This window comes from Sander lucioperca, chromosome 17 (assembly GCF_008315115.2).
Source record: "Sander lucioperca isolate FBNREF2018 chromosome 17, SLUC_FBN_1.2, whole genome shotgun sequence".
Taxonomy (NCBI): Eukaryota; Metazoa; Chordata; class Actinopteri; order Perciformes; family Percidae; genus Sander; species Sander lucioperca.
In genome coordinates, this window is record NC_050189.1 from 13,484,096 (window position 1) to 13,496,336 (window position 12,241).

Here is a 12,241-nt window from a genome sequence, read left to right on the forward strand (position 1 = left end):
TCTCGATTATTCTGTTTTTGTGATCATTGAGAGCCGAAATCATAATCACGATTACATTTCGATTAATTGCACAGCCCTAGTAAGACTTAAATCTGTATACCGAGAAGAGACTAACAGTCCAGCCACAGGATACGTACACTGCATTGTCCCCCTGCAAGAAAAAGGGAATTTCTAGAATTACAAGTAGCTGAGGGGTAAATAAACAAAATAGATGGATTTAAAATATACCTGTAATCAGCTGGACTTTTCAGAGCACGCAATTTCTTGCTAAAGAAAATCTTATTTCCATATGTATTATACTCCTTGCCAAGCTGGAGAAGTGTAAAATTTGGGTGCAGCAGTACAAAGTAGTGAAATTCAATCTCTGCAATTAACCCATCCTAGGTATTAGAAGCAGTGGACAGCCACATAGGGGGAGCAACTTGGGGGTTTAGTGACATGTGGCTGGAGGAGCCACTCTACCTCTGAGCCACTGCCACCCCCAAGTGGCCAGATGTAAATTTAATTTTCAAAACAGTTACATTAGTAAGCAGCAGTACCTTGACTGTGGATCCACAGCTGTTGATTGGAAAAGAGAAGAGAGCCCTGGCGCTGTTTGTCTTTGTGTCCACAGTTTTTGTCTACCAAGTTGGTTCTAGCAGAAACTCCTCCCACTTGTGATGGCCAGAGACACGTCAGCCACTACAGGTATCCTGCCATCAGTCAAACACACTGTAAAGAGATGCATTTTAGCAATTACAGCAACTATATGGAGACCCCACCTGAATGTTCTTACCAATGATTTCAGTAGTAGAGAACAGACAAGTCTTGACAGTTGAGCTCTGGACCTCTAATGTTTCATGATCCTGCATGAGGAGCTCAACAGTCCCAAAGAAGCCCTTCAAAGTAATGTCCTATAAAAACACAACACAAAAGCTGATGCTTCCAGTTAGTCTCACATCACCTTGTACTCGTAGCTGAGTGAAGAGTGGCACCTCAAGCACGATGACGATGTGTCAGTAAGCATGTCAGTGAAGCAGCATGTTTAATATCAGGGCCCTTGAACTAGAACGCCAAAGCTGAAAGCAGACATTATTAATGCTAATAATTCAACCTGCTACGACACAACAATGTCATGCCATTAAAAAGGTCTATTACAGCTCATCAAGTTAAGGTGTCTCTCTGGTTCACCTTCATTAACACATGATCCCATAGCTCTGGTATTTAAGTAAAAGTTTTTAAAAAGCACCAAAGGGCTAAAGCAAGTCAGCTATTTCTGTTTGTTTGTGTTGCTAATGATGATTATTATTATTTGTTTATAAGTATTTAATAATAAATAAGTTAACAAAAATCAAAAGTGTAAAGCACTTTGGGTTTAGGTGTAATGAAAGGTGCTATAAATAACATTGACATTGGCATGCATGTTTTCAAAAAGAAACAGTTCCATTCATTGAATTTCTTCTTCTTCATCTTGTCAGGATAAATACTAAATAAAAATAAAATAAAAACACAAACATAAAATAACTTACAATAAGGACCTAATAAAAAAATAGCATTAATTTATTTCATTTACAGGTGAGGTATGCAAAAACATGTGCAGAGCATCAGCAGCAGCAGAACGGAGACATGAATCCAAGCGATCCACACTGAAACTCCAGAAAAGAGGAGACAAGAGGTCACACATTGTGTTCCTTAAACCAATTGAAATGACGGTAAATTATTTTTTGAATCTCCCCATGTCAGTTTTAATACAACTTATTTGTGTAGAACATTTAGCAGAGTGTTAACAATGATTTAAATACAGTTTAAATAAAGTTTACTACCGAGACGAAGGTTTTGCTGTCCCTCCAAATTCACTCTCCATCTCCTTTGGCCTGATTGGAGTGGAAAAACGAATCACACGTTTACATAATTAATATCAAATATGAGTCACAGATCAACTCCTAACACTAACATTAACACACACACCTGTGTTTGCAGCTTCCCTGCGGGTGCGTTTGACTGGCACGGGTGAAAGGTTCAGAGAGGAGTTCAAAGGGTGTTGGATAGCGAGAGTACTACTATCGTTTGCTGGGTAACGACACTGAATTGTGAGCCTAAAAACAGAAGAGACTTACCTTACTTAACACTATCATCCAGTTTAAAGACAAATATGTGACAGTATGTAAGTGTCTCACCTGTATGGAGAATCTCTGTGTATGAGAGGATCATCTAAAGGCAGTAAATCTTGAGGGTAACTGATCTGGTTTTCATAAACAATGACATTTCCCTCGGTCTAAGGAAATATAATGAGGTCAGAAAAGAGGCCAGAAAGCATTTTGTGTGAATTTCAGTTGATAAAATCATCTCACAATTACAGTTGTCCCACAGGAGTCCAGGCTGAAGCTGAACATTGCTCTGGCACTGTCCGTCTCCATGGGAACACAACTGGGGTCCAATAGGGTGGTCCGGTTGGGGTGAGTGGGCGGGATGGTGCGGGTGGTGTCGACTACTGCCACCATCCTCCCTTCTGGCAAACATACTGTCAGAGAAACACTGCTAGTGTCAGGATTATTACAAACAAACGTGGTTTCTGCTTCAGTTTGAACTTGTGGTGTGTACCTAGGAGTTCTCCAACAGGAAAAGTGCATTCATGGACAAGACTGTCCTCCACTTTCAGAGACTCTGCATCCACAACAGACACTTCCACCCTAGACACAAGACCCCGCAATGTCAGCTCCTGCATTGGAAAAGAAAAGGAGCAAACGTGCATTATCACAGCAGCAATGTGATATAGCGACTGTATGAAAAAGTTATGAAAAAAAAAGTTGTTAAAAATGTAAATATCTGATCAGTCTTACTGTGACATTGAAAAAGTGCTACATTACCTAAGCATAAGGTGAACTATAAAAGCATCCCAAAGATGATGTTAATGTAAAGCAACAACGGAATTATCCACTACAGAAAGTAAACGTTACACATTAGGCATGAGCCGGTTACCGGTTTCAAGGTATACCTCAGTTTGAAAAAGTCAAGGTTTCAAAACCACTAACATTTTCCGTTGTACTATTCCGAAGGTATGAGCTGTTTTTTATGAGTGGTCAAGGAGAGAAACTGCAGTTTAGTAATCTGTCTCCCTGCCAGTGTGCGGAGTGTCACTACCCGATGTGAGTCGAGTGCAGATGTGAGTTGCGCATGCGTCACTTTGCAACAATGACCAGATTTCACGCAGATCTGTTTTGCTGTTAGCCACAGAATAATGAGACAGGTACATTACATAGCAGTAATTTATTATTTAGCGTAAGGCATCACATTTTCACGGTATGATCCCTGATGTCAGTTCTAGATTAGAGGCTGAAGTAGCCTACAAGAACCTGCTAACGATAGAAATTGACCTACAGAAGTTTGTTCACTGCTGGCTACGAGTTAGCAAAGGATGTCACTTGAATGGCGTTTTGAGTTAACGTTAGAAATCAAACAATCATAGATAGCTAAAACGCTAAAATCTGAGCATGCGCAACTCACATCTGCACTCGACTCACATCGGGTAGACAAGAGTGTTTACAAATAAAATACATTGTATTCAATGGAAAAAAAAATGTTTTTTTTACCCAGACATTTAAAAAAATAATACATTTTAAAGCTGTAATTGCAATACCGTGAAACCGTGATATATTTGCTGAAAGTTATCATATCGTCAGAATCGTATACTGGCCCATGCCTACGTCACATCAGATAAAAAAAAAAAACATGATTGATCACCACATAGTTCATTCCAGGGCTGTAGAGGGGGATCTCCACAGTCAAGTAGTCCTCCTCCGTCTCCACCACGAACCCACCCATCTCCACCAGGTCCCAGTCCAGTTTGCGAGCTCCGAGGAAGAGCTCCCACTGCAGGTCAGGCTGGGCCCCGTGGTGCAGCAGCACCAGCAGGCTCTTCTCTGTGCACTTCCCCTCCAGCTTCGGGGAACCAGGAGCTGCACCATAGGGAGTCATCAGTATATTAGTCTCGCATTGCCAGACCTTCCTCCACAGCGATGCGAAGGAGGGTCTGGCTAGTCCACACAGCAATCCGGGATGGGAGAAAAACGTGCTATCGTTTATTGGCATTTCTTTAAACCAATCACAATCGTCTTGGGCGGAGCTAAGCGCCAAGAGGAGCCCCGGTGCCTCTGCTAAATAGCCTCGGGAAGGAACTTATCGTGGTGGAACGTGTGTACATTCAAAAGTTGTTTTAGTCGTGCAACAGAAAACTCAGATTAGACAGATAGTCTAGCTAGCTGTCTGGATTTACCCTGCAGAGATCTGAGGAGCAGTTAACCATAGTCCTCATAAATCGACCAGAGTTTAAAATTAAAACACAAAGAAAGCGGAAGGTAACGAACATCCGAAAAGAGTGACATCCGCCAGAATTTCTGGCAGAACGAGAGCAATCCTGGAAGTGGAACGTCGTGGATATAGACTATCAGTATATTGCTTAAATGCACCAACCGTTCTGAACCAATGGTGACAAATCAATCACTCACCTGCATATTCAACACTCTGCTCTATAGTGGCTTGATGGTAAAACACTTCTCCGTTGGGTACAATGTTAAGAGTAAAGGTGAAAGAGAGGCTGTACGTCTCATAGCCACCACCTATATGCTGGAATTAGACAGGAGGTTGTTTCAGATCATTTTGAACTTCTACACATACAGTTATAAAAAACTGCTCAGTGTTGGTTAATCTCACCTCTGGGATTATTTTTGGGTGTGACAATGGGAAACCAAGCTGGTAGGAGTGGCTCCCATTAGAGTGGGAGAGCCTGGATACTCTGAAGCTGTCTGTGTCACTCTGGGTCCAGGTTAAAAGGTCACCACCACTATCTACTGTCACCTTCTGCAAGGAAACGTCAGGCGCAAAGAGACCTAAGGTGACAGAAAACAATCCCTCAGATAGGACTGTGTCTTTGGATAGATAGAGAGAGAGAGAGAGAGAGAGAGAGAGATTTTTTTTTAGATTTTTACAAAAACACTTTATTTACGTATTTATTTGTACAATTTCACAATAAAACAAAGTGCTAATGTATTAAAATCTCAGTATTTGTTTACAAATAATATCATCTAGTAAAAACTTGTGCAAAAACCAACTCCTCATCAACAACAGAACAAAGAATATCATTAAAACACCAACGCTGTTTAAAAGCATCAATGTCATCAATGTTTATAAAACCTGAACTCTAAACCAGTGTCTGGCCCTGATGTTGCAGAGCCAGACTGCTTTGGCCTCCTGCCCCTCCCTGTTCTACACCTTTTATATATATATTATATATATATATATATATATATATATATATATATATATATATATATATATATATATATATATATATATATATATATATATATATATATATATATATATATCAGACAAATTAATTACCATTAAAATTACATGAGAACACCTTACTGTTGGTGAAGAGGATTTGTGGGATGAAAGGAGTCTTAAGGAGCCTGGAGGTGCGATGCTGTGTGAGCGGCCAGCGCTCGTCCTCCCACTGACTCATGAAGAAAAGATCCGCAGACATGGACTGGCTGTACCGTCCCCTCACAACACCACTCTGGAAGAGTAACAGCAGACATACTGAAAGGTGAAACCCACATCAGTCACAAAACATTTGCGAACAGTACATTTTTTTTTGCAGATGTACAATTGATTTCTATTTCACAAAAAAAGCAAAGATGAGAGAAATGTCATAAAAAAATACACAATTTTCTATACAAAAAAAATATAGATATAGTTATCCCTCAGATCTACCCAGTGGGAGGTAGTGACCCTGTCCTATAGTACATCTTGTATACCTTAATGTGTCCACCATGGGCTCCCAAAGGAATCCTGACCTCCACTCTCCCCTCCCGCAGGTCGATCTTGTATCCCCTCTCTTTATTTTCAGACTCACTTAGAGCCCGGCCTTTCACTCCCATCCTCATGCCTCTGTCCCTGAACTGACCATGGACTAACGGAGACAGAATATAAGGGACAGTCCAGAGCAGGTCAGACCCATCTGCTGTAGCCTCATCTAGGGGTGAGAAAGGGGACTGAGCAAGGAGACATTTCACTCTGGTATTTAACAGTTGTACACAATAAATGTAATACTGATAAACCGTATACTAACTCAGAGCACAGGCAACAGTGGTGTCAACAGTGAGGAAGTAGCTCTGGATTCGGTACAGGATGGTTGCTCTGACAATCTCTAAATCCACTCCCCTCTCCTGGGAAAAACACCCACACACAGCATCCAGAAAAAAAAGCACTGACACTAAGAGCAAGGATTTTAAATTGAATATGCAGGCCTAATCCCCAGTAAACAATATTGTCTCTAAGTACCTTGACAAAGTATGAGAGAGGGGAGGAGTAGGAACAGCGGAGGGTGAGGTGAGAGCCACGCACTGAGATGTGGTAGCCCAGAGCAGCAGCCTCCATCAGGGACAATACCCTCGCTTCCTCTTGCGGGTGGTCCTCTCTGTGGAACATCACAGCCATGTCTGCCTCAGCAGCTCCCTGCTCAGTGACAAAAAGGTGTTCAAACCAACTTATATGTGAAGCCATAGAGCAAAACATAATTTTAAAAACATATATTCATCCTGCACACAGGATGCAACTTTATCTAACTCTTCTTACCTTATCTTAGCATTATGCTTGTGACAATAAATGCAAAGTCATAAAAACAAACAAATCTCCGAGCATGTGCCATTTACTAACCTTCTTCTCATTTCGCAGGATAGGCTGCTGGATGGACACCTAGAGAGGAAAAGACCAGTATATACTTTCACAAATGGCTTTAATCTTCTCTCAGCCCCAGCACGTGTTAGGAAAAGTTACCCTTAAAAAAAAGACTTTCTCTAAGAATTAAGAATCTCTTCCATCTCCATCAAAGGTGTGGATGTGATGACATAACTCTGCAGGTTAGCAATTCACCTCCATGTAGTTTTCCTCACAGACGATCTCTCTGGTGCTCCACTGCCCCCGGAGTGAGCAGTGGAGCTGAAAGGGATATGCCGCCGCCACCTTCCCATCGGCCTGCAGGTTCACAAACCAAAGACGCAGGCGATAGTCGATGCCTCTCTGCAGAGGAGAGACACAGACGTGGTGTGTTGTTAGGAATGCTATCCTGCAACATATCAAAGCACAAAAGTGTAGAAAAAAAATCTACCTCGCTGTGGACGTGACAAGCCAGGAAGGAGGCACGAAACACCAGGTCTCCAACAGCATTGATTAGGACAGTGTAACCACAGAGTGTGGCCTCCTGATCAGACAAGATGTGGAATCCATACTGGTCTGGTGGTTTAGTAAAAGGTCAGCAACAGGTATGGTTACCTAAGCAGAACCCAACCATTTCCTACTAAGGACATTTTCTCAAGGAGGATAAAGAAACATACCTTCAAAGTCAAAACGGATCATCAGGCCAAGGAAGCTGAACTTGACAGAAAGCCAAAAGTGACGTTCAAGACATTTGGTCTGAAACGTTCCTGAAAATATAAAGAATAGCATCAAATCCCAATCTAGATACTAATGTATTATGTAAAGGGTTAATTAAATGTGAAAATGCATTCAAATGAGATTAGGCAATTAGGATGTTTCAGCGTACCCCGGGCCTTCTTCACTACACTGATGAATACATGCAGTAGGGCTGGACAAAATTTAACATTATTGTATAAAGACTTTCTGCGGAGTTGTATTATCATTACATGAAAATGATATGCACATTTTAATTTAAAAATATCAAAATGAATTAATATTTTGTTTTACATCTTTTAACAATTCATTGCTTTGAACATACATTTGATTACTTTAAGTGTACTTTTGCACAATTTGCCATATTATATAAAGCCATATTCAATATGCAAACATATTATTACTGTAGTTATATTGTACTCATTTCAGCCATAATGAGTACAATATAATATCGCCTGCTTGTATAGGGCAAGGTGAGATGGCTGGAATTGAAAAGAAAACTTATGTTCTTATTAGACAATGTAATGTTAAGGGAGGCAATAAAATAACAAGTACTGTAGCAAACATTATTTTCTATATCCCGTTCCACACTTTATTGTAGACCTCCATATCCTGTATATCACTTCAGACGGGCTCTCTAACAGTGACAGCAGTATTTCCCCTGACATATAAAACTCTGTACATGGGAAGGTAATATATTAGATTGAAAGAAAACATTTTATTAGCACGGCTGAAGAAATGTCCACTCTAAGGTCTCCTGAGGGACCCCCACAGAGTTCACTGGTCCTTTATTTCTGGGAACATTTATGATACAGGTATTTTAGCTTTATGGGTACCACTCATTACTGAACTGGTCTTACCTATCGGCACTGGACTGGTGACACAGAAAGGTAAGGAGAGCAGCAACACCATACTGAAACAAATACATATCATAAGTCCTTGCATGAGGATTTATACTTCAACCATATGCGTTTACCTTCCGCGTTGGAACTCACCCACACAAAGCATGAAAACATATTTTCATTTTTCAAAATCAAATGTAGAGTGACTTGATGTAGCGTTACGTTATAGCCTACGTCTCGATTTGAAAGCTGTCAGTCGTGTTTACCTTCGGAAATGTCGCCATTTTGACTGACTCACCTGTTAAGCTTATTGAGAAGCCAATTAGCACACACACTTCCGCTTTCTTCGGCTGGGCCTTCATCTTTATAAACACAGCTTTTTAAATAACCTCAAAGTTAATTAGCTAAAATGTATGTAAAGTGTTAGCCTGGATGCCCGCCAGGCTATATATATATATATATATATATATATATATATATATAAAAATAAAAAGGGCGCTGTAAAATGTGGTCTTACAGCGACACCCAGTGGACAGATCGTGTCACTGATGTAAATAAACTGAAAATACTGTACAGCCAATTTGCTAATGTTGGTGTTAAGATTATGATAGGCTACAGGATTTTGATGTTAAGTTGTTGCATCTTAACCGCCCAACCATTTCTCTATTTTACTGTATATACACATATATAAAGTATTTAAAATAAAAACATTTAGAGTTTAGAGTTTAGTGCAAATCAGCAGGGGGAGTTGCTGCTCGTTAACCATATAGGCGAAGATGTGTAATTAACCCTGACACATTGACGCTAATTTATCATGTAGCAGCAGGTGTGGAGGAGGTGTAATTCGTTTGATCATCACACTATTGGACCCCCTCTCGTTCGCCCGGGGCAGCACAGCTGGACGCCTGCGGTCACGGCATCCTCACTGCTTGAAAAATGTTACTTAAAAGTCAAGTTATGTCACGATTTAAAGACTGAGTAATCCGACCTACCAGTGAGAGTCCTGTGGTGGGAAAAAGGTCACAATGTAAGAATGAGATGTGAAAATGATGCTTTGTTCTTTTTTTGGTTATTTGACTACTGACATATCTTGAAAAAGAAACAATCAATTAGGCTATGTGATGTCCTCTTTAAAATGTGTAATATTCCTACCAGTTTTCTTCTCTTGACCAAACACTTATTACACAATAATAATAATAATAAACACCCCCTTTTTTTAAAGGAGGGGTACATGTACAGCAGATACCCCTGTCCCACCCTCTCCCTTCCCACCTTTACCCACCCACAATATTTCTTGAACATCTCTTCTTATAGGCTAATTAATTTTACCCAAGCTAAATTTCTGTCTGCTTTTTGTACGGTAGTCTACAAGTCATTACAGCGATGAGGCCTTTTTCACGGCAGACATGTTGACATGTCATAGTAGGAGAAGCACAGGTGTAGCCTATTCAAAACCATTAATGATGGCTGCATTCCACTTAGGAGAGGCCCTGGTATTGTTCATGCTGACTCACTGAAATAGCTTACTGGGACACTTGATGGAATTGAGCCATCGTTAAGGTTATCAATTTCAGCTGTGCTTTTCCTACTGTGACAAGTCAAAATGTCTGCTGTGGAAAAGGTCCATTCTCCTGGAACTCCTGGAACAATGCACATGATCCACTCCTTGGTCTTCTTGGGATCATTTTCATCACCATATCTGGCTTTGCAAATATTGCAAATGTCCCGGCCATCCGATCCTGTACCCTTCATCTTCCTTAGTGATTTGATTAGCATTAGCATTGCAACAAGCTAGCTCATTATTAGGCTCGCTTTGCCATACCTTCCTCATTATAAGCAGTTTAAGTAAACATTTGTTGAAATAAATAGCTAGCTAGCTAGCTAAATTTATGTGGGACACATAAAAAGGAACTAAAATCCTCCATTAGAATGACCTGAATGGATGTCCCAGTTTGTACACTGTTCAGCTGTCCCTAACAATATGCTATTGGCAAACTGGGACAGTGTCAAAATCGTATAAAATAAAAAATAAAGATTAAGTAAACAAGACTTCTTTAAATTCTGATTCACCATCACATCCTATAAGAAAATGTATAACAATTACAAACTATCCACCCGTTAAAAAAAAAAAGTATAACCTTAACATTATTCATCTCAGAACACTGTCATTTACTTATCATGGCAGTTCACTGCAAGTTTGTTGAATATGATGTGCCACGCACCCGGAAGCGATCTCATAGCCACATAACCTATATTTTTTAATTTCATACTTGCTTATGATGAGGTAAGTGTTGATTTTTCAGTAATGGAAATACTGTATACATGTGAAGATAAGAATGATGAAGCAACTGTCCCACTTTACCAGTATTCACCCTATGAAGTGCTTTGTTTGCAGTTTGACATTTAGATGTTCTCTGTTTATTTTCCACTGACTCAAAGTGCATCCTCATTAACATTTGAGTCACATTGTGTCATTAACAACACTGCACAGCATGCAGGCCTCATGTTGAGTTCAGGAGACACCTACGAAGCTGGTGTAGCTAATCATGACTGACACAAGTAAAGTCGTATGTTACCATTAAGTTGATATTTAATATTTCACATGTAAAGTTAGTAAGTTACTAATCAACCTAAAGTCAGATCTGGAAGGTTTTGTTGGATGTGTTTTCTACACGTCGTTGTGGCTAATGATGACCTTATCCTGTCCGGTGACACTTCTGTTCATCACACACCTCCTCATTCCCTCGCCACCATTCTTCTCCACCAATCACATCCTTGTGTTAGCTTGAGGATGAGGAGGATTTGAAGATGAAGAGGTCTATTTATCAGCTCAACATATCCTACTCAGACAGTGATAACATTCAGCACTTCCACCATCTCTCTTTCCGATTCCAGTTATATTTTGGACTTTTGCAGCGTTGCACATCCAGTACAGTGTTGAAAAGAGAATCAGGGAATATAAGAGTTCTTTTTTTTTTGCAGTTTGAGGTGGAGATGCTTCGCTCTCAGGTGCAGGTTGTACTTGTGGCCTTGTTTTCCTCTGTGCTGCTGGTGCAGGTCAACGGCGCTCCAAGCAGAGACATGCTGACACTGAGAGCAGACCTCGTAAACGACAAGGTGAGTGACTGTTTAATATTGCAAATATTTCTATGGCTGGAATAAGGCTAGTGCCTGTTAGGAATTGAGATATGTTTGCTAATTTAGTTCCTTTTCTATCCTCCTTCAGGATCTTGCTCACTTGCTCATGCTGAAGTTTGTGTCTGAACTGATGGCAGCAAGAGGAGACGAGATGCTCCCCGAGCTGGAGCAGGAGGGAGACAGGGAGGAGCTAGTGCGGCGACATCTCCCCCTCTCCCAAAGAGAGCGCAAGGCAGGCTGCCGCAGCTTCTTCTGGAAGACGTTTACCTCGTGTTAACATAAGAAGAGAGCTGTTCAAGCTAGAGTACTTTTGTTTGTTTTGTAAATGTATTTTTAAAAGATAAATGAATCCATGTTTGCACACATTGTTGTAACTGGATCATTTGTTATAAAGTTGTATGTGTTGAGATTGGCAGGGATGTACAGTGTCTAAAATAATGATTTTAAAGGGTATGTATCCTGATTTATCTTTATGTGTCTCTTAAAGGGGTATCCAAGTCAATTTTTTTATTGCACTTCCATAAAGTTTGGAGACCTACAAGAGATACAGTTACACAAGAATTGTCAGAATTACAGCAACAGGATCTCAAGTATGGGTCAAGCTTCCCAAAACGCTGTATCCTACATTTCCCATAATGCAACTTATTTACATATTTTGACAGACCCTCCCTGTCTGGTGATGTGATCTTTCAAACTCCACACCCCAAACCAAAAGATTTAATGCAGGCTTTTTGCTAAAAAAATAAATAGACTTCAAGCCCAAGCTGAAAAAAACCTTGATTTTTTCAGACTTTTTTCAAGCCACAGAA

General features: G+C 40.3%; 2 protein-coding genes across 4 annotated transcripts; one reads left to right on the plus strand and one right to left on the minus strand.

The window, feature by feature from the left end:
• Positions 1-1,325: 1,325 nt before the first annotated feature.
• On the minus strand, positions 1,326-8,583 carry LOC116049025. Of its 3 annotated transcripts, none has more exons than XM_031298389.2 (19): positions 8,448-8,583; positions 8,313-8,365; positions 7,377-7,466; positions 7,151-7,275; positions 6,916-7,062; positions 6,700-6,738; positions 6,325-6,498; positions 6,113-6,209; positions 5,799-6,016; positions 5,407-5,557; positions 4,690-4,865; positions 4,485-4,602; positions 3,721-3,935; positions 2,581-2,698; positions 2,331-2,500; positions 2,157-2,254; positions 1,948-2,075; positions 1,803-1,853; positions 1,326-1,625 (listed from the first exon to the last, which is right to left on the minus strand). In XM_031298389.2, exons 1-19 carry the CDS (start codon positions 8,474-8,476, stop codon positions 1,549-1,551), a joined length of 2,274 nt encoding a protein of 757 aa, XP_031154249.1. In that variant the 5' UTR covers positions 8,477-8,583; the 3' UTR covers positions 1,326-1,548. The 3 variants fall into 3 exon arrangements, with proteins under 3 accessions (XP_031154249.1, XP_031154247.1, XP_031154251.1); XM_031298387.2 differs by having other exon boundaries at positions 1,327-1,625; positions 4,690-4,904; XM_031298391.2 differs by having other exon boundaries at positions 1,523-1,684; positions 1,802-1,853; positions 4,690-4,904.
• A 2,177-nt stretch (positions 8,584-10,760) lies between these two features.
• sst5 (somatostatin 5) lies at positions 10,761-11,811 on the plus strand. The gene is made up of 3 exons (XM_031298449.2): positions 10,761-11,145; positions 11,277-11,411; positions 11,521-11,811. Exons 2-3 carry the CDS (start codon positions 11,289-11,291, stop codon positions 11,707-11,709), a joined length of 312 nt encoding a protein of 103 aa, XP_031154309.1. The 5' UTR covers positions 10,761-11,145; positions 11,277-11,288; the 3' UTR covers positions 11,710-11,811.
• Positions 11,812-12,241: the final 430 nt, after the last annotated feature.